The sequence below is a fragment of the Nestor notabilis genome, unplaced genomic scaffold (assembly GCF_000696875.1).
Source record: "Nestor notabilis isolate BGI_N333 unplaced genomic scaffold, ASM69687v1 scaffold15415, whole genome shotgun sequence".
Lineage (NCBI taxonomy): Eukaryota > Metazoa > Chordata > Aves > Psittaciformes > Psittacidae > Nestor > Nestor notabilis.
The window spans coordinates 13,291-35,418 of NW_009928972.1; the positions used below are offsets into that span (position 1 = coordinate 13,291).

General features: G+C 54.9%; 1 protein-coding gene across 1 annotated transcript in view; it reads right to left on the reverse strand.

Annotated features, from left to right (window-relative positions):
* The window catches only part of LOC104405931 (probable E3 ubiquitin-protein ligase MID2), a gene marked incomplete at its 3' end in the record, with an annotated part of 33,405 nt that extends 11,556 nt beyond the window's left edge, over nt 1-21,849 (reverse strand). Inside the window, exon 1 of the mRNA XM_010014780.1 lies at nt 21,132-21,849. Within this exon, the coding sequence (XP_010013082.1) occupies nt 21,132-21,797 (666 nt within the window). The remainder of the gene's footprint in view (nt 1-21,131) is intronic.
* Nucleotides 21,850-22,128: the final 279 nt, after the last annotated feature.

The following is a 22,128-nucleotide window of genomic DNA, read 5'->3' on the forward strand; positions in this document are numbered from 1 at the left end:
TGTAACCTGGGGCTGCAAGGAGGGGACCCGGAATTTGGCGCGTCATTTACACGTGTTTAAGTGCAAACTGGTATTTGCACTTAACAAACAATCGAGCTTCTGCTGCAGAAACAAGAGATGAAATTCTCCCTCCACAGAAAGTTTAGGGAGGGGCTAGGAGAAATTAATGGAAGATCAGACATTCCCCGGGAACATCGGGTTTCCATTCAGCAATAAAGAAGACGCTTTGTGACCTTCACCAGGCAGATAACACACAGACAACCCTTATCAAAGATCCACGATTACGTGGTTCCATTCCTATCACACCTCCCAGACCACAGCAGCAAAACTCAAGCAAACAGCAATGACACGCATTAGGAGGCTCCCCGTGCCACCCTTCCCCAGATGCCTGCTCTGCACATCAGCGTTTAGGTTCAGCCGTTACGAAACTGACTGTGAAATGCATTAAATGCATTAGAAGTAGAATTCACGCCTAAACACCGTGGAGAAATGTTTTGAATTACAAATACCAAATTAGCCTGAAAGTGAAGCAAAAGCTCCTGCATTTCCAATCACTGCAGAAAACATACTGAGCTCTGCAGAGATCAGAAGGATCCAGCGTCAGAGGTCGATGACAAATGCTGGGGGACAAATCAGTTCAAGGGGGGCTTGTCTCGTGTTACAACCACGACCCCAGGTTCAGCTTCACTGAGCCAAAACACTGCAGAACATGGTTTTAATCTGAAGTATTAATTGGCAATTAAATGCATCAATTCTGTCTGCAAATGGCTCATCCTCCAGCCTGCCTGTCGGTCCCACTAAGCACATGGATGTGCTCTCCCACCCTCCCTGAAGTGAGGGCTCTTATTTTCCTCACTAGCTCTTTTCTCTCCCTTATTTCCGCTGGTCCCTCTGGCCAGGAGCTGACACAGGCAGGTCTGACACAGGCAGAGCGGCAGAGGCTGCCCATGGGAGGCAGTGGGATGAGGGCTTAGGAGGAGGACAGTGCCTGGTCATTGAACAAGGATGGGGAGAGCAGCAGGTCACCCCAAGGGGAATTGTTCAAAGGGAAGCCCAAAAGGGAGGAAACGTGGCTTGGCACGTCCCAAGTCCCCCAAAACCTCTGCCAGCAGTTAAGCCTCATGCTAGACACTGCAGCTGGAGAAGGGTTGTCATATAGCCACAGTGAGGCAGGAGTTGCCTGCTCCGGTGCTGCAACATCCATCTCCCATCCCACCTTTGGGACACATCCCACCAATGGGACCGGGCTAAGCACCCCCAGGCTTGGCAGGCAGAAGCACCAGACCCAACACGGGGCACAGAGGCATCACCAAAGCTGTGACAATATTCACCCCTCAGCCCTGAGATGCTCCTGCCCCTTCCTGCTACCCGCTCCCTCTCTCAGGGTCATGGGCTGGAGATGGCTGCAAGTGATGGGTAATGAAATACAGAGCTCCTGTTTGGTGCCTTCCCTCTCCCAGCATGCCCTGAAAACCTCAGCTCCCAGCGCTGAGCATCAAACGAGATGATCAAATGCTCCAGCAGCTGGTTTTTAATTCCCTGTTGCTCCAGCTCCTGCGCACGCTCAGGAGCCTGTTTTCCTTTTCCTTCCCCCTATCTCTGCAGCAGAAGCAATGGGAGTTTGCGGCACGGGAGGAGCAGGCTGGGGCTTGAGCAGCAGCATGAGGGGCTCAGATCAATCCTGTGTGAAGCAGTCATCTCAGTTTAACACTTTCTCTGGAGCTGGATGGATGAGCAGCATGGGCAGGCTGGCCCCATGCAGTGGATGGATAGAGATGCTCATGGGCCCTGGCTCTCAGCTCATCATCCTGATGAGGGTGTCTGCTTGCAGGGGACAGAAGAAAACCTAAGGGTTCCCCAGGGGCCCTCCTGGTGTGTGGCTTCCCAAGAGGTGAAGCCACAGGAGACATGCACAAAGGCAAGCAAAAGGATCAGACAGCTCGCAGGGTCTTACGATGAGTACTGCATGAACCTCCTGTAAACCAACCCTGATGCTCAGACCACTGTTTTGGTCCCGAAACAGATGTAGGGGCACCTCACTCCACAGTTAGATCCACAGACCCCTGTTCTCGGCATTGGGAGACAATGATGTTCAGACATGGCAGGGGATGAAACCCCCCCAGGGGAGGCATGTGGGGAGCAAGCAGGAACCTCACCAGCTTGAGGTCCACTTACTTTGTTTTCAGGGCTCCCTTCCTTCTGAGGGAGAGCCTGAGGGACAGGGGACCCCAAAATGAAGAGTTCACAGGGAAACAGCCCTGGGAAAGCTACACCACTTGGTGGCATCATTCTCAAGAGCTTGGCCGGGCAGGATGGTGCCCGGTGGGTATCACAGTGATTAGGAGCATCACATTATCTTCCGCAGCACACAACAAATAACACTAATGGTGGGGATAATGTCAAGTAGAATTACGTTGGATTTTAAACAGCGCTGATAGCACATGTTAAGCAGACATGTAATTAGCACTGTGGAGCCTTGATAATATTAATAACGTAGCTAATTATACCGATATAAATAGCAAGATTAATTGTCACAAAACATCAGCATCAGGCTCTGAAAGACATCCCCAAACCTTGCCTCACGCTCGGGCACTGGGGCTGTCACAGGGAGCAGTTGAACGTTCTGGGGGTCTGATCTGCCCCTCAATGAGGCTCCTTCCTGCTCGGGATGGCAGCAGCTCCCCACGGCACCACACGAGGTGTGGAGACTGAACCCCTCCTCTGCAGCTGTCTCCTGCCATCAGGCCGCTGCTTTAGGCTGCTTCGTTAGGCAGCAGGGCTGCAGTCCCCACCACAAAGGTGGGCTGGAGGGTGACCAGCCCCGTGTGATGCCTCTTCTCACCTCTCCTCCTCACCTCTCCTTGCAGAAGAATAAACTGGATGGAAAGACTAGGATGAGCTGGCAGAAGGGGCATCGGCGTAAAGCCCATGGAGCTGCTGTCTAAAACACATCCTCCCACATTCCCTTTCTGTGGGACTTGTCTGCACTGAACAAACTTTCCTACCTCTCTGGCAGCAACACGTGAAAGCCTCGGGTTTCTCTTGGAAGTGGAGTCAGCGTGCCAGCCAGCTGCCCGGGATGGGACTTATCTTGGCTGATCTGTTGCTTATGTAAAGGCACGGTGAGACCGTGAAAACCAGAGCTGGAGATGTTGAGATAGAGGCACAGCAGTCAGTACAAACTGAGCCTCGGGGCAAACGCCCTGACTTCAGCAGGGCTATGCTGTAAGAAGACTTTAACCCGTTGTGCAGATGTGAGCACCAGAGTTTCATCCCTTCTCCCTTTTTCCTTTGCCGCTGTTTTCCTGCTGTTAAAGCAAACAAAATGCCTAAACCCACCAAAAAGTCACCAAAACCATCACTAAGCAACAGGACAGACGGCGCTTTTGGGGTTCCTCTGCAGCCAGGGCCTTAGTGCTGCTTGGGAACCCCTTTTCCCGTGCAACGTGTGGGCTGCCACGGCAGACGTCATCGGAGATGCGCAGGGGACGTAGCATTACAAAGGTGGTGCACCCCTGGGCCACCCCATGAGCGCCAGCCCAGGCTGCAGAACACCTTTCCTTCCACTTATCTGCAGATCTCGGCACCAGCCCCGTGGGTTACACAAGCTCTGACGTCTGATGGCAACGGGCACCAGGGAAAGTGTCCGGGCAGGTTTTCCTTCCTGCAGAAAACAGCCCTGGACCTGGCAAGCCACCCCCCTCAGCCTGCGCTGCCTGAGGGATGACAACATGGATGCCCCAGAGGGCCTGAAAGCAGAGCACTGGGCAGGCTGCACACAGCGACCGACCGTGTGCTCAGCCCTGCCTTCGGCCAGCCCCGTGGATCTACCCACAGATCTCAGGCTGCCCAGAGAAGCTGTGGCTGCCCCCTCCCCGGCAGTGTTCAAGGCCACGTTGGACACAGGGGCTTGGAGCAACCTGCTCTAGTGGAAGGTGTCCCTGCCCGGGGCAGGGGCTGGAACTGGATGAGCTTTAAGGTCCCTCCGAACACAAACCACTGTGTTGTTCTATAAATGCAGACCCCGTGTCAGCCAGCTCACCCCGAGCTCCCACCCTACTCCATGCTGCCGAAGGGACTCTGCTGACACCCCACCTCGAGGAGAAAGGCCAAAACCCACCAAAGACAGATTTTTCAAACGTTCCATCTGGAAAAGGTGGCGGGGAAGGACCACTGGGATAACTGGACACGCACAGGGATAACTGCTCGTGCCAAAACCTGCTTCAGCTGCCTTAAACTTGGCTAGTACTGCACCGGTGAAGTGTAGAGTTCCTGACAGCCCTTGTTCCCTCCTCAGGAAAAACCTGCCTGCTTCTGATAATGAGGAAAGGAAAAATTCAGTTTCCTCCTCCTCACTTGAAGGGAAAGCCCTAGAATCTCAGCTATTTCCCTAGAAAACTCGGGATCAGTGTTCCCGGGCAAGGTTGATGCTGGGAGGACCTGCACAGCACCTGGTACCGCAGGGGAGCAGAGACTCAGGCGCAGGGACCTTGGCAGCAATCTCCAGGCACACATCACTTTGGACCTTGCAAAGCCCAGGGATGGGGCAGGACAACAGCACCAGCCCACAGGACACAGCACCAAGTGCGACTGGTCTCTGCAAAGCAGGGGGCTTGTCCATAGAAGAGGCACCCAGATTTATTTTACCTGCAGTGATAACTGGTGCTCACCTCTGCCTTCATCCAGCCCTGTTCTCTGGTACAATGGCAAAACACGGGAACAAATCCACCCCAGAACTCACAGAGCCCGCAGCCCATTTCAGAATGGCATCTCAAGTGTAAAGGCTGTGGCACTTTGGCAAAGTAACTGAAAACACTGGCTTCCTAGAAGAAAGCAGCAGCATCAGCAACTCACCCAGCAGCATACGCTGCTGCAGACTGTTTGCATCCTGGACCTGCCTTTGTAGGGAGGCAAATGCCTCCTGCGTCGTGGTCGGCTGTAACAGAGCTACCGGCAGCCAGGCAGAGCCTTCAAATACAGCTGCTGAAGGTGCAACACGGACAAGTGTCAGCCGAGGAGCAGGTGAGCATCTGGAATCACCACAGACCGAACGCCTGGGCCTGCAGTGGGGCTGAAACAACACATCAACACCAAGAGCTCAAACCGTCTCGCCATGCACACGGCTTCCAGCATGGACTGAGCAATGCCTTGAGCACATGGCTTCTCACTTGGGAGAGCCGCTCAAATACCTGGGGCTGGGAGCTGCTGCAGCACCCATGGGAGCAGACATTGATGGACGCAGGAGCGAGCATCAGTGGGCACGGGAGTGAGCATCGATGGACGCAGGAGTGAGCACCAGCAGCAGCAGCTCCAGGATGAGGAGTCAGTGGCTGCCAAGCAGCAGTGTTCAGTCTCCGTGAGTCAGAGCCCGAGGGAGTCACGAGATCAGCTGGAAAATCCCAAGAGCTTCAGAAAACCAACACACAGCTCATGGGCTCTCCTGCGCCTCCAGCTTCTCGCTGCCAGCTCGCGGAGTGGGTCTGACTCAGCGCTGAGCCTCCCTCCAGAGTCTCACAGTAACACACAAACCAGCCCTGGGAGGCTGCGTCTGACATGGAGCTGAGGCTCTCGCATCCCCTCTCCTTGCCAAGGGTGGGCTTCCCAAAAACCCCCAGGTAACTGGGATAAGCACTTGCACCAGTGGCACAAAACCACTGGAGACCAGGATGGCTGGAGTTTCACCTGGCTTTGGTGGCAAGCATAGAAGCAATGCAGGGAGCTACTGCAGAGCACCCTGGCTCCCCAGGTCTCAGGCTTGCTCTCAAGCCATGATGGGCACAGAGAGGGGGGTCAAGCAAGCCTGGAAGCTCCTGCAGTAGCTCCTGGAGGAAGGTCAGCAGCAGAGAGAGGACACGGGAGGACTCTCCACACGGGAGGAACACGGGGAGTTCCCACACCCAGCAAAATCACAGCCTCACCTCTCCCACCCTTCACCACTGGAACGGGAGCACAGGATCCCATCAGCCAAGGCCCCCGAGGTGCTTTCTGAGGCAGCTCCTGTGTTACCATCCTGAAACCCTGCCCACCCCCGGCCCCTCATCCCCAGCAGCTCCTTCCTGCACATTCACCGATGGGTCAAAAGACCCTTTCAGAATTTAGCAGTGTCAAGGCACAGAAATAAACCCACCGCATTGATCTTCCTGTCAGAGCCCTCCGCAAAGAGGGTTACTCGGAAAACCTTCATCTCATTTTCTTTTCGTTCCCTTATTTTTCTTCCCAGTCCCCTCATCATTCTTTAGAAGCTAATCTTTGCTAAACGGGAACTTTTTGTTCCCTCTGACACTGCTAATGTATGTGTTGGCAAGCTCGGCTGCGAGTATACATCTTCTGTAAGAGGCCTTGTCACGGGCTCTGAATCCAGCCCAGTTAACATTGCATTTCTGCTTTTCCGTTGCAGCGGTTTGGAAAGCCGATCCTGAGCACTACGTAAGCTCACCCACAGATACCGCTATAGGTGTGCGGGGACTTCTCGCTTACCCAAGAAGAATTATCCAAGGTTAAACACAGCTCAGCTGTGGATAATGCGAAAGAGAAACTCCCTGGTCAGGCATGACTCGGGTTTAAATTCTTTCCAAGCCATCCCTTTCATTACCCTCTATCCTGCAGCGGTTGGATGCTGCCACAGTCCCCTGCAGGAGCACGCTGAGCTGGGCTGCACGCAGGCCTCCGAATCCAGACAGGAACGCGCCGGTGACAGATGATTCTGATTCATCCCGGCCCTGTCCCATTTTAGACAGAAAAGACAGACAAGTTTTGCACTGGGAGTAACACCGCATCCCTCTGAGCACCATGCATGGCCTATCTGTCACAGCACCAGCCACGCGGAGAGGTCATGGCACACTGCTGCGTGCTCGCATTGCCCTCAGCCCCAGCTACAAGCAGAGGAACTGAGGGAGAAGGTTCCTGTGCTTCCATAAATAAAGCTTCAAAGCAGGTCCAAGCCCCACATCCCATGGGAATGCTCAGGATGAGCTCAGTCTGTCACTGAAACAAGAGCTTAGGCTGCACCCCACATTAGTAACCTGCTGCTGCTGAGCAGGGGGATTGAACTGCTCCTTCCAACACCACCAACAAAGCTGCTGGGTTTTCTATGCAGGGAAGAAACAAAGCCAAAGAGGCACAGCATCCCTGGGGGAGAAGGAACAGCTACATCCCGACACATCTCCCTTCTCAGCAATACGCGGCCAAAACTGTTACAGTTCCTCGGCTCCATCCTCATTGCTCCCAACAAAATCCTTTGTCCCTTAATTATACACAGAGACTCTGCATCACCTTGAGGCAAACTCAGACAGTGAAAGGACCCCAAAGTTGTTTCAAAAGGGTCCATTGCCGATGCAAATGGACTCAAGGGCTAAGGACATGGACTCATTCATAAATGCCCAGAAACTGCAGCCCTGCCCCCCGGGCTGTGTCCTCCACCAGCAGAGATGCTGAGCTCCTCCCAGAGCAGCACATGCTGCTAAAGAAGAGAAAGATCAGAATGCAGGTGGCTCTAGGCCTGGATCACAACCGCACTGCTCTGGGCGGGATATTGTGCTATGTTTTGAGAAACAAGGGCATATTCACACGAAAACCCCACATTGTCCTGCTGCCAGGCTGGCCAAGCCTCATGGTGATGCAGCTCTGCACCAAAGCATCCTCCTGCTCCCCTCTAACCCCTCCAGCTTGGAGGAAAGGGATGGGGGAAAAGCACCCCAGCCTGGCCCATGCCACTGGGGTCAGGGGAGGCTGCTTGAAAGCCCACTCCTACCCTCACGCTGCCAAGCACCTTCCAGAGGGGATGGGGGAAAGATGGGTGGGAAAAGGAGTGGTTCCCACATCAGCTTTTGGCCTCCTTTCCCAAGGCTCCGGTCCGATATAAAAGGGGCTTTGTCCATGCTGCTGTATTAAAACCACGCAGCTTCCTTTGTGGGGACACCACCGAGTGCAGAGGAGCTGCTTTTATCGTAATTTATGAGATGATTTATCCCATGACGTGCTCAATGAGTGCAACACCTCACTGGGGGCTGCCGTTACCAGTGGGCTCCAGAACTTGCTCAAACTCTGCAGCAGAGGATAAAACATGAAAATGAGAGCTGCAAAGCAGCAGGGAGATGAGAGGGAGGCAGCTGCAACAGCTTTTTGGAAGGACTGGCCCACGGGGAGATTTGGGCTCCCAAGTGATGATTGAGCCCACCGCTCCCCAAGTGTGTGTATCCTCCAGCAAATCCCTCATGGGAAGCAGAGATGCTCCAACTGAAATACCCCATGGCAAGTGGTACAAATTCACCATATTGAAACTCCATGCTCAGAGGTGTGACCCAAAGGCAGCCTCCACCTTGTGCTCCATCACAGCAGTGATCAAGCACCATCCCACAAGTCAGGACCCAAGGGAGAGCTGAGCCAGCCCCACCATGAGCAGAAACAACCACTTTTAGCTCCATGACCCACCAGCTCTGCCAGAGCCCACATGTCCACTTCCCAAGTGGGGGGTCTGAGCCCCTGTCTTTGGCCTCCTCCCTCCCTTTCCAGCCTCCAGTCTCAGCCCACTCCCGCGGCCGCAGCGGCACCACCGCACTCGTGCATCACCTTCATTAACCCTGTGCGGGTTACACACGAACCACCTCACATCTGCCTGGGGCAGAGCCCCATGAATCCTCAAACCAGGGCTCGGATCGAAACGAAAGGGGAAAAAGGGGAAGATGGATTAAGCTCTGGAGCTGAGCGACCGCCGTGTTTAACTGCTAATGTGGGCTCGGGATTCTTCTTTTTTAAGAGGTTTTTTTTTTTGCCAGCCCAGCTGGTGTCATCCGCCAGTACCCAGAGAGCAGCAAACAGATTGCAGGAGGATGCTGAGCCTCTCGCCACGCTCGCTGCTGATAATAAATAAATAAATAAATGGGATAGATCAAAGATGTGAAAAAACCTTCTGGTAATTTTCTTTCCCCTCTGTTTCCCAACTGGTCCCTAACATATTTCCTGCTGGGACTGACAAGGAACACTGTCAAACTAAAATCACAGCTTTAAGAATCAAGTGGCATTAGATTAAGTGGAAAGGGATGATGCAGAAGGGTTTGAGCTAATCCTGCACAGGACTCCCAGTGGAGGCGCACTGCAGCAGCACGGGTACCAAGGGCGTCCCTGCTGAGGACAGGGCCCTGGGCCCTGCGTGGGGCTGTGCCACCCTCCTTCAGCTTCCTCCCAGCCCTAAACTTGAACATGAATGTTTCCCAAGTGGCCACACAACCCCTGCGCATCCCCTGCAGCTGCTGCTGGTTGGGAATGCCCATCGGACACAAGGGCCCCGGCTCCAGAGGGGGACGCTTCCTGCCCAGCCATGCCGGAGCAGCACCACGGCGCCGTGACGCATCCTGGCCATGGCAGCTTGGGAGCAGACCCTCCATGTACAGCATGGGAGATGTGTCTAAGGAAAGCCAAAACAAGAGGTGAAGACTGAGAAATAAGTAACTGGCCCTTTGTCACCAACGGAAGCATCAGCCCAAGGGACAGACAATGGGATTTCTGCGAGCACCACTCCGGTCCCAAGCAACCGACCCATGTCTGCATTAGCACGGGACCCACGGGTTCCTAGCAGTGCCCATGTGCACGCCCTGACGGGAAGGATGAGGAAATTCCTGATGGAATGTGCTGCTCCGAGGCCCCAGAAGAGGCAGCCAAGCCCCCAGTCATCCTGGCTTGCCTGCATCCCCAGCTCCCAGAGCCTCCACACACACAGGGAGTGCCTCCAGAGCTGATAGAGCTGCCCCAGGAAAGGTATTTCTTGCAGCAGGTCTTGATCTCACCAAGTGACGTGCCAGCGGCATCAGCAGAGTTTGGGAAGAGGCCACTGCCCAGGGCACAGCTCCAGTGGTGCTCAAGGAGTCAGGAAGGACAAACCCCTTCTCTAAAAGCAGAACCCATGACCCAGCAACCGCCAGCAACTGCAGCTGTGTCTCCTTCACCAGCCCTGCCTCTGGAGAACATCACCCTCCAAGGTCCCCATGCCAGCACTGGAGAGCATCCGGGAGGAGAATGCCGTGAAAACCATCACACGTTTCCTGCCACCCATCTCTGCCTCTCAGGCGCATAAATAACTCTCTGCATCTGTCCTCACCTTGCACACTCAAAACAAGATCAGCACGTTCATGTTCCAGTGTTGCTAAGCTGGGTACCCCCAGCCCATGCTCCTTTCCCCACCACACTGAGCACCTTTCCATATCCAGCCTGTCTGGGTGGCTGCCAAGGCTCTATGTACCAGGAGGCTCTGGTCAAAAGGTGTTTGTCGGGAGCTGTATGTGCCTGGGAAGAAATTCAGACTTACACTCTTATGGCTTTAGTGAGTGATTAGTCTCATAAACCACCAGCATTCCTCGGGCATCACCACTGGGGTCACTGCTCCCCAAGACCCTCACCCAGTTTTATGCCTGCAGACACCATCAGAGAATATCCAGGCTTAAACTCTTGCACCCAATAAACCCACAAACCTCCATCCAATGTCAGTAACAAACAGCTCCCCACACGAGCTGTCGGGAAAGACTCCATCCGGAGCAGTATGGAAGTACTCAGGGTGAAGTAATTTTGAGATAAACCTTCACAAATACACTTCAGAAAGAGGCTTCCCATTCCATTAGCTGCAGACCTGCTACACTCGAGCCACTGCTCTTGGAAACGGCTCCTTCTCCGCTGTACAGGGAGAGCTTCAGGCAGGACACAATTCCCGCCCTAGGAGGCCACAAAGGGGCTTTTTGTGTTTTTTTAGTGTTTTACATTATAGGCTGGGTTTTTATGGATCTCTCTGCCACAAGCACGAGCACATTGCCAGGCCATGGAGCTGCTGTGGGCGGCTCCATCAGGCCCTTCCGCCTCGTGACCTGGACTTTCCAATCACCATAAAAATGAACAAAGCCAAAGAGCACGAGCTGGAAGACAACCCTTTTGCACGTTTCCCCTTGGACGCCGGATGTTTGCTTTCCAAAAGCCCTTTTGGGAAGCAAGGGAGGGATCTGGGTTTATTGCCTTGACACATCCTGCATGACATGCACCGTTCTGCACATTATTTGTCTGAGCTCAGCCTATAGACTGGAGGTGCCCATCAGGGGCCGGCAGCTTCCCAGCTCCATGAGGACCCAGCTGCTCATCACACTGACACTGGAAACTGGAACACCCAAATCCCGGCCCCTCACAACCAGATGGGCTTTGGCAGGGGCAGCACCAGGGACCCCCTCCCTGCCCGGCGGCCGCTGGCCAAGGCACAGCCGCATGAGCTTCCCCCATCCACATGCTTCCCGTCCCCGCAGGGCAGGATACTGGCCATGGAGGACAAGCGGGGTGCTGGGCCGGTGCTGTTCAGATCACAGCCCAAAGCCACTCCCAGGCAGCTCCTGCGCTCCCAGGCAGCTGCGCTCTGACCAGCTCCGAAAGGGCCATGCTGGGAGGAGGTGGCCGGATGCAGCTGGATAATCCCATCGCTTCCACAGGTGGGAAAAGCATCCCATGGAGGAGCATCCCAGCCACCTGTAGCTCCATCCTGGCCTCAGCTGCTCCGGTCTCTCCCTGTGGGAGCCGGGATCTGTCTCTAGAAGCTCATGCAGTGAAGCATCGCTTGCACAAGGGTGACAGGATCAGAGCCACGTGGAGCAGCTTGCAGGCAACAACACCAGGAGCAGGTTCCCACCAAAACAAAACACATTCCCAAATCAACTGAACAGAAGAAGAAACTGCAGAAGCAGAAGAGACGCCTGATCCACACCTCAGAGAGGGAGATGACCAGAAATCTCTACTCTTCACACCTTTTAAAAATCTTTTGCTCCACGCAGCAAAGATGAGGACACTGATTTACACCCCAAAACCAGCACATTAGCTCCCCAATTCACACAGACATGCCAAGCACCTGAGGGCAGCCCTAACCCTGCTGTGCACAGCCAGAGCCCCATCACAAGGGAAAGGCAGGTCAGGAGGAATGTCACCCTGTGAGGACAGGGCTCTCTCTGCAGCTGCTGCAGATGTGGCTCCCATGGACCACCCAGCTCCCAGAAATGATTCGAGGTGCAAGAACTTGTTCATCTGGAGGCAGCTCAGGAGGTTTTGGGGACACACCTCTGCTTTCCTCACCGCAGACATACCTGTTTCCAGATAAAGATCAAAGCGAGGTGGGCTGATCTACCAGCCACACAGGGAATTATTTAGGCTGGAAAAGAGCTTTAAGGTCAAGGGCCTGCCAGCTCCGTGGGATGTGCTCAGCTCCACAGCGGATAACATGCCCCTTCCAGCAGCGGGATGGTCTCCCTGGGGCCAGCACGCTGAGGAGAAATCCCAAAGCAGGAGCTGGGACACACCAGTGGGAAGAGCAGCGCAGGTCACCCCACACATCCCGCATCTCGAGGCCCCAAGATCCACTTCCACTCCCAATCCAGAAGGATTTTTGTCAGCATAGGTGCTGCTATTGTGCATGGATTTCTATAAAAGGGTGCATCAAACCACACAGAGAGGATGATTCGATGATTCTATGACATTCAAAGTGGGTTTTTTAAAAAGCATGTCATCTGTCATGGTAAAATCACTTAATGACACCTGTAAGCCTATTTAGGGGTCTAATGTGATAATAATAGCAATATTCAGCATCTCAGAGCATGACTTTAAGCCTGCTAACAAATTCAGATGATGCTCGCCCCGGTGCATGCAACCAACCCTCCAAATTACTTGGAGAAACTGAACTGCTGCTCTCGTTTTCCAGGCGAGAGTACACGCCGCGAATAGCTGCAAGCTCAGGGAGCACAATTAACCAAGCTATGCTAATTCACACTCCTGAATATTCATTGCACCCATCGCACCAGATATCCGGAATATTAAACAACAGCTACTCGGGGCAGGAATATTTATCTTGTGGCAAAGAGGCTGTTTGGGAGAGCGTGAGCTCTGGGTGCTGGCAGCAGCAGGGCTGCAGGACATGTGTCCAGAGCCCTCTCCCCTTCCCAGTGAGGCTGCCCACCATGGCTGGACTTCATAGAACCACAAAGTCAGAGCCTGGTTTGGGTTGAAGAGACCTTAAAGCTCCTCTAGTCCCAACGCCCTGCCACAGGCAGGGACCCCTTCCACTAGAGCAGGTTGCTCCAAGCCCCTGTGTCCAACCTGGCCTTGAACACTGCCAGGGATGGGGCAGCCTGAGATCTCTGGGCACCCTGTGCCAGCACCTCAGCACCCTCACAGGGAAGAGCTGCTGCCTCCAAGCTCATCTCAGTCTCCCCCGTGGCAGGTTAAAGCCATTGCCCTTGTCCTGTCCCTCCATCCCTTGTCCAAAGCCCCTCTCCAGGTCTCCTGGAGCCCCTTTAGGCACTGGAGCTGCTCTAAGGTGTCCCCTTCAGGAGCCTTCTCTTCTCCAGCTGCCCCAGCCCAGCTCTCTCAGCCTGGCTCCAGAGCAGAGCTGCTCCAGCCCTCGCAGCAGCTCTGGGGCTCTGTGTAGCTCTTGTGCAGGGGGCCCCCGAGCTGGGCACTGGACTACAGGTATTTATTTAAATAAATAAAACCAATATAATCCTTTATCTGTTTTTATTTATTTAAAAGTCTATTCACACAGAACCAGGAGACCTGGAGTCCAGCTCATGCCCTCAGCAAGAACATGGAACAGAAGCCCTGCAAAGGAAACAGCTTACAGTTGTGTGAGGAAACACAAGTACCTGTTCTGGGGAGGAAACTCTGCGCCAGGGGTGAGTTTTCCCTCTCAGAAAGAGCTGACACTGCAGAGAAGCAGCAGGAGCAGAGGGAGAGAAGAATCAGGATTAAATGGGAATTCAGAAGCTGCAAAAGATAACACAGATCTCGGGCACTCAGAGAGACGCTACGAAGAAAACTACACCACAAAAGCAGCTGCATTGTTAACAAGCCTGTTTACAGACAGGGGAAAACTCTCTGTTAAACCACACGACATGGGGTGATGAGAACAAAGCTCAGGTTTGATGGGAACACGAATTGGCTTGAAGAAGTGCGGGGCCACGGCTCAAGGCCTGGCATGCGTTTGTTTATGCTGGAAAGCAGTGTTGAGAGTCAGATTTTCCCCCTTCTCCAGAAACAGCACTGAAAACTCGATTGCTAAACCCATCCCCTTACGTGGGAGCTGTGTGAGGAACACCCGTGCCGCAGAGGAGCACGGCGAAAGCCACAGCAGGGCTCTGCGGGTGCTCGAGACATTTCCTGCAGCATTTGAAGGTGTTACTGCAGGTCTGCAGCACCCAACGGTCGTGCAAAGCAGCACTCGGAGTGAGACTCATCGGCACAACCAACAGGCAGCATCTCCCAAACTCAGCACTGGGCTGAGGCCACCAGACCTCTGCCTAGGAGACTGAGCCACCAGCACCCAGAGCCTGGCTCCCAGCGGGACACACGCTGCTGACCAATGGTCTCCTGCTCATTCTCATGTCTCCCTCCTCCCAAAGTCCAGGGGTAGATCACCCTCCAAGGACGTGGGAGCCAGAGACTGCTTTCTGCTCATTGTTCATTTCCTTGGCAGTCTATAAACCCCAAGGCCTAGGACACAAGCAAGAAAACCTTCACAAAGGGCCATGAACCCAGGTTCTTGCTGCAGGGAGGAAGCTCCTTCCCTCACAACGTACCTAGCTCCTCCACCAGCCCCTTTGAGCAGGACACCATGGAACTCCAGTGCCTGCATCTCCCTCCCCATCCTGCCACCCTGCCCCATGCTGCCTATGTCTCCTGTCTCCGGCGCTGGCAGGAGGCATGGACAGCACCTCTACACGTATTATTCCCACCCAGCTAAATCACTGCATAAGTCAACCATCATGAGGCTCAGAGTTAAACAAGGACTGAACCCCAGTGGCCCGGAGCTGCCGCACTCACATGATCTGATGTGCTCATGAATTTTTCATTTTTAATTTACTGGTGCAACAACTTCTGCCAAAACCACCTCCCCGTCCCCCCTCAGAACCCGGGCACGTTCTCGTGCCTGGTTCACCCCAGAGGAAAACTCTCGGAGTGGAAATGCCGCCTTTCCAGCCCTGCTTATCTACATGGCCATGGAAACCCCAGCATTTGGAGGGGGGCTGCAATAAAGGAAAGTGGCACCACTTTTCTGAAGTTATTTCAAAATGACTCCATCTATTTACCGTCTCGCCTCTTCCAGAACAGACTCAGTTCCAGGCTGCTGTCACGCAGGATGCGAAGGCTGGAGATTAATCCTTCAGCTTCATCCCAATCACCGCGTCGCCGAGTGATTTCTGCACAGCTTTGCACTTTCATTTTCCAGCTCAAGCTGCTCTGGAGATAGTAACAACGAATGCTGAAAGCACCCTGGATGTGAACGTGGCGTCAGAAAAAGCGAGAGATGCACCTCGCCAGTGCAGGGCTCAGGTTGATGTCTCATGACCCACAATAGTGCAGTTTGATAATAAAGGCAAAAACCTGAACCCTCCCCTAACAGCAGGTTTCTGGGAGGGAATCTGGCGTCCTGGGCTTGTGCAGACATGATGGACCTCCCAGGACCTTTCAATGCGGGGTCCTGCACCAGTTGCAGTCTCAGCACCCACCCTGCAGCAATGACCCACCACACAGCACCCAAAGGGCACCCGTGACCTGCCGGAGGGGGGCCTGGCAGGGGACCAATGGCCTTTATCTGCAGCAGGGATGAAGTGAGATGCTCTTTTGCATGTGCTCAACATCAGGTCAGTGCTGGCTGCTCTGCAAGGTGTTTGGTTGTCCCTGCAAACAGAATGATGGGGAGTATAACACTGGGCTGGGCACCCTGTTTTGGGGCACAGGTCTCCCCTGCTCAGAGACATCACATAACCAGTCACTAGGTTACAAGCTCGATCTGAAATAACCATAAAAACACAGTGTTTTCCCCCATCACATACTGTCTACCTGGCTTAGGAAAGTCAATGCTGGAAAGCCCCAGGAGCTTGCTGGGGAGCAGAGATGATGCCTGAGCTCATGCACAGAATGCAGAAGAGGCTGGCAGAGGAAGCGGGGGCTCTGCCTGCCCCAGGACACCCATCGATCGCAGGGGCTGCATTGCAGCCCCCTCACAGCCCAGTGTCTGCGGCAACTCATGGTGCGGGTGCCCATCTCTCTGGCACAGCACAAGCAATAGACTCACCTGCACTGGCCTCGCAGCCACCACAGGGAGCCTGAACTCAGCCAGGGCTGCACCAGGGGGTCTCACAGACCCTTTGCAGCACCCCCGGGGCTGCGGCACCCGCAGGTGACCATGGGCCACCCCACCAGTGTCCCCAGAGCAGCAGCGGGGTCCAGGCTACCACCACCACGAGCCTGGGCTGGGGCAAGCTCACATGGGGTCACATCTTCTCCGCAAGCGGGTCCAGAAGGAAGCACAGATGCGTGTCTGGCTGTGGGTAACAGAGCCAACAGCTACAGCGCAGCCACAGCCTCTGTACCACTGCTGGTGCAGCCCCGCGCTGCGTGTAGGAGTCACAGCAGCCCCAGTTGTAACCCCTGTTCTCAGCTAACCCTTCCTTGCGTGGGGAGATGCATACAGATATGTCTGGAAAGTCAGTTTAGCCCTGTGGCAGCAGCAAAGTACATTATAAATTAAGCAGCAACCTCAGTGACTCACGTAGTGCAAGTGAGAACACGTTCACGAGTCCCAGGGTGAAGAAGTCCTACACCGCAGCACGAAGGGAGGGCTTTTCCTCATCTTTCTACCCCTCCACTCCCTCCAGAGCCTTGCAGTAACTATCAGCTTCCTGCGTGTCTAGCACAGGGAGCTCTGGGTTGTCCTTGAATCCCGAGTCCCACTCACGCAAACCCTCTGGAGGCAATCACCCCCCTGCAGCGTCACAGACACAGGGCTTTCCACCCAGCTTACTGCTCTTCCTTCAGCAAAGAGTGGATGTAAGTGTTACAAAACACATCTTTTTCTTCTTTCTTTGGCATTTCCAACCTGTCAATCAACAGAAGCCTCCGCAACAGCAAAGGAAAAGCCTCCTCTGAGCTGGCCCTTATCCTATTCCCACAAAGGGAACAGAGCAGATGGAGAAGCAAAGGACAGCAGCGAATCATTAAGGCAAAGAGCTCTCTCTGGAAACCGCTCCCACCACAAGTCCCGGATGGAGGAGCCAATTCCAGCTCTTCTTGCTGCCATCTCCCCCTCATGGGGCATCTCTGCAGCATTCCCAGTGCCCACCATGGTGCAGGCAGGGCCAGGGCAGTGCTCAGACAGCTCCAAGCTTCCAGCATCTGCATTTACAATCACAGCGATCTCACCCGGCACAGAGCGCGCCGTGTCCCCGCACATGCTTTATCTAGGTCAAGCCATTAGTTTTGCTCTTAATCTCTGTACGTTTTTAATTTGATCTTTAATGTGGATTTCAGCCCACAAGCCAAGCTGATGGACGCTCCTTGCCACCAATTGTGCTAAGCATCCCGACCCTTCCTGAAGACACTGGGAAGGAGAACAAGCACCAAAATTCTGGTGCACTTTGAGCACCCACAGCCAGGCCCACGCAGCAGCAGTGCTGGGGAACAGCCCCTCTGTCACGAAGCACTTTGCTACCCAAAGAGCTGTTGTTCCCTTCCCTCATGTATCTGATAACCCTTGTTGAGGAGCCTTCCCAGGGATACAGGATGCTGCTGCATCCATCCCAGGCATGTAGGTGATGCTGGTGCTTTGACCTCCAGCCCATCCTGCCTGGCATCCCACATCATCCCTCAAATTCACATCTCCCATCTCACAAGCGCCAGGGCTGTGAGTCCCAGCAAAAGCGATGGAAGCGGGAAGGCCCTCCCTGTCCGTCTTCAAAAGAGGTGGATGCTTTCGCTGCAGCAAATCCAAGTGTTGGATGTCCGGGGTTGGCAACAACTGTGGCTGCTCTGCATCATCAGCATCCCTGGTGCCTGCAGCGTTCCTGACAGTGGCTGCTGGAAGTGGTGGGCTGATGTCCGAGGTGAAGCACACAGCAATGGAGCTGCTTTGTGGAGGAGCTGGCTGCAGAATTACGTGCTGGTGAACAGCAGCATAACCCAAGTGAGAACTCCTTTATCCCAAGGGAACGGGCACGATGTGACACCCATGGGGAGGTCCCAAGCCTCAGCTCCATTCACAGCTTGGATTTACCACATGCCAGGAAAACCACTCACTTCTTTACAACAGAAACAAGCAGAGTTGAAAATGCACAAAATAAAAAGCCATAACATGCTGAAGGGATTAGGGATGACTCCCAAAGCTCCTCAGGGTGTATAATGTGCTATGGGCACATTGCTGCAGAGTCTCTGTGAGAAAGGCATGCTGCAGGCACACACTGGGGGGACTGATGGAAAACCAGCTTGGAGGGGAAGGGGAGCACTGTGAGACTGTTTATGGTTTAGACACAAGGGTTTTAGCTCTCCTAAAGGTGGGGGCAGGGGGGGAATTTCCTACCACAGATCATTGTGGGAAACGCAGCCCTTTGACAGAAAGAAGTTGTTTGCTTCAAAACCCAGTTTTCCATCAAAACCCCCAAGCTGAGAAGTGTTTCCAGCTCACTCGAGCTACAGGATCAAAGCTGGAACTGAAGAGCAGCTGCAGCCCAGGGCTCACTGCCCCAGTGCAGCACAGCACAGCTCCTGGGATGCTGCCTGGATGCTGCTCCATTAACAGCACTAACAACAGCTCTACCACCAACAGCTCAGAGACAGAAGGGAGGCACGGAGCCACGGGGCAGCCCTGGCTCCATCACCTGCAGTTCCTGGCAGCGGCATCTCACCAGCCTCAAGTTTAATGGCCTCAAGTATGTCAGACACTTGCAAGGATTTCACTGCTGCCAGGTTTGTGGTCAGAGTGACAGACTGAGGCTGCACGAGGAAGACAACACAAAGCACTAATGCAAATATTGACTGCTGGCAGAGCTCGGCATTGATCCCATGCAAGTGCTGCAGTAGGGGGGAGCAGTAGGAAAACAGAACAAGCCCAATGGACACACAGCCGGAAGCAGGGGTTACAGACACATAACCCCGGTCCCCATGGAGCAGCCAGGACCAGGAGGAAGCCATCCCTGTGGACACAAGGCACCGCAGCCACCCAGCCACGGGTTAACAGCACAGGAAGAACGCTGCAGGCAGAGGAGAGCTCCCTCCGTGGCCAAAACCACTTTCAAGACAGTTATTTAAAAAGGGAAAAACGTAGTGTTCTGGCAGCCTGCAGACCTGGGCTGGCTGCAGCCGCGCTCCGGGCTGTCAGAGGTTTGTGTCTCCCGATGGCTCTGCCTGGCCGGCTGACACGGGTGGACCAGGGGAACAGATTGAAAGGGTTCAGCTTCTCCCCCAGGTTTTGCTGCGCGCAAACATCCTGGGTCGTTTCTCTCTAAGGTTCCCAATTTGCTAATTGAGACATTTCCTCATGGAAGAAGAATGTCCTGGACTAGGGATGGGGCTGCTGGCGTGGCTCTGCGCACCAGGAAGTGCGGCGAGGCGCGTGCGAAGGCGAGAGGCGCGGCGAGGCCTGATGGCAAATACTGACCAACACAGGCTCCTCCGCGGGCACACGGTGGACCCCGTGCCATGGGGCAGCCCCACCGGGACACAGACCCCACAGAGGTGGGAACAAAGCCCGGGACATCCCACAGCACCAACCACTCTCCCACCGCTGCCCCCATGTCAGCCACAGCATCGGGCTCCACCATCAGGCTTGGGGGTCTGAGAAGGGCAGGAGGAGAACCCGTGGGAAGCTGGGCACTGCGGAGGGTTTCTTTCCAGGCATCGCTTTCTGATAAAACAATCCGGTCTGTACATAAAACCTAGCGAGTTCTGTGTTTTTGCGAGAGGGACAGAAGAATTGCTTCTGCCCATAAAGCACACAGGAGCAGACAGCTCAATTTCACTGAGAACATTACCAGGACAAAAAGCTAGGAAAAGCACTTTTGGGTCAGAACAAGCCTGGAACATTAGGGGAGAAAGGACCAAGGAAGAAGCAGCCAGAAGCACATAAACAGGGTTATAATGGGGATAGGACCGCTGCCACAGAGGCAGCCACACCAGCCTGACGCCGCGCGGGACTAGCTATGTATTTCCTTACTATCAAATAAAAAGGGAATTAAAAGCATTCTGCAGACGCATGAGGAACACACAGGGGATGGAGAGGGATTTCTACCTGTATATAGGTCAAACCTCACCCACCCGGGTTCACATCACATACAGCACAGCCACAGCATAGAAATGAAGTTTCAGAGTACTCCGGAGGGATCCCTGGGAGTTTGCTCTCTCCTACCTGAGGAGCAGCAGAACAGCAATTCCGCCTGGATCGATACATGCTGCAAGTAGAGGGGCAGGAGGATGATTGCCTGTTCCTGCCACTCCAGCCGGGAGGAAACCAGGGCTGTGGTTTCCTCAGAACAGGCTACTGTGATGGAGCTCTGTGCGATGGGAGTGCTGCTCCCGGCAGGAAGCAGGTGGAAGGGACACAAAGGCAACAGGACCACAAGGGATCCTCAGCAGCCTCCAAATCACTGCCAGCCTCCCACGAGCATGTGTGGCTGCTCATGTCCTGTTCTCCCCCCGACCAGCACGCCCAAGTCCTCCTCTGCAGGGCTGCTCCCAGCCCATCCATCCCCAGGGCTCCCTGTGCCCAGCCCTCTCCTCACACACAGGAGCAGCTTGGACAAGTTGCTTAAGGAGGGCACAAAAGTGCTCCCCGGAGCACTCCTCAGGGCACAGCAGTCCTTAGGCACAGGTAAAGCAGGAGGGTTCCCCCCCAGCAGCCCATAGGCTTCCCAAAGGAAATGCCCACATCCCACTCCCATCCTCTGAGAAGGCTGCACAGGCACAGCCCTAGCACAGCAGTCCGAGCGGAGCACGCCCGTGGGTCCCCCAGGCCACCCCTCACCACCTCAGTTCTCCCAAGACAGGGCAAAGCCATATGCCTGGGGCAAAGCCAGGCACTCGTGACGCTGGGGAGAAGGGCCCGTGCCTGGGCTTGGCACACGCGCACCTCAAGCACCAGGAGGAAAACAAACCAGCAAAGCCTTTGTTGTAATTGCACAAGCGAGTCCCAGCTACCGTGGGCCTGGTCCTGGAGGAGCCCACAAGCTGCACTCCGCCTATCTCCAGCTGTTTGCTGTAAACAAGATGTGCTGGTGCTGGTGGAACCAGCCCCTGCTCCAAGCGCCGCCCGCAGTGACCAGCGACCCCCGGACACCTCGCCAGGCACTTACCTTCAGCTTCTCGAAGCGATCGCTGAGGGACGCCACTTGGTGGTCCCGGTGGCGGCCCACCAGTTTGCATAAGGCACAGATGAGCTGGTCGTCAGCGACACAGTACATGTTCACCTTCTCGTTCTCGTGCTCCAGGCACGTGAGCCCTCGGAAGTGCGCGTCGGGCACAGGCTCCACCAGCCGGTGACTGGTGAAGGGCTTCTTGTTGGGGTGCGTGGCACGCAGGCAGCGGTCGCAGTAGGACACCTCGCAGGTGATGCAGGTCTTCACTGCGTCCCGCGGCGGGTCCTGCTCGCAGAACTGGCACGCGATCCTCTCGCCGGCCACCGACATGGTCGTGCTGTTGCGGTACGTCCGCTCACGGCGGCTCTCGCTGGGGGAGTTGGGCCCGCTCAGGGACGCCTTCTGGAAGCGATCGATGATGTTCTGCAGGGTCACATTCCTCTTGAGGCCCTCCAGGCCCCGGTGGTTGAGGGAGATGACATAGCGGCACGTGGGGCACTGGAAGGCGGAGACGGGCTCAATGGACTCACTGGAGGAGCAGCTGGACACCAGGATGCGGTGGGCACAGCTGAAGCAGAGGCTGTGGGCGCACGGCAGCAAGAGGGGGTCCTCGAACAACTCCAGGCAGATTGGGCAGGTCAATTCTGACTCCAGTGTTTCCATCTTTAGTTAAAACAATCCAGGTTCAGCACCAAAAACCAGGGAAGGTGGGCTGGTACCTGCAGAGACAAGAGCAGAGGCATCAGACAGCGGCTCTCCTGGGCAGAAACAGGCACCCGGGGGACAATGGATACGTCATCTCTACGACAACCTGACGCTCTCTGCCACCCAAGGCTGTCACACAACCCAACCAGGCTCATGTGAGCCCATCGCTGTGGTGACACATTATGGTACCATCCACCTGAGCCGAGCTGCTGGCTCAGAGTGGCACCCAGGGGTGCTGTGGGGCAGCAGAAATGCTCAAGACAAGGGGCAGCAGGAAGCTACTCCCCAT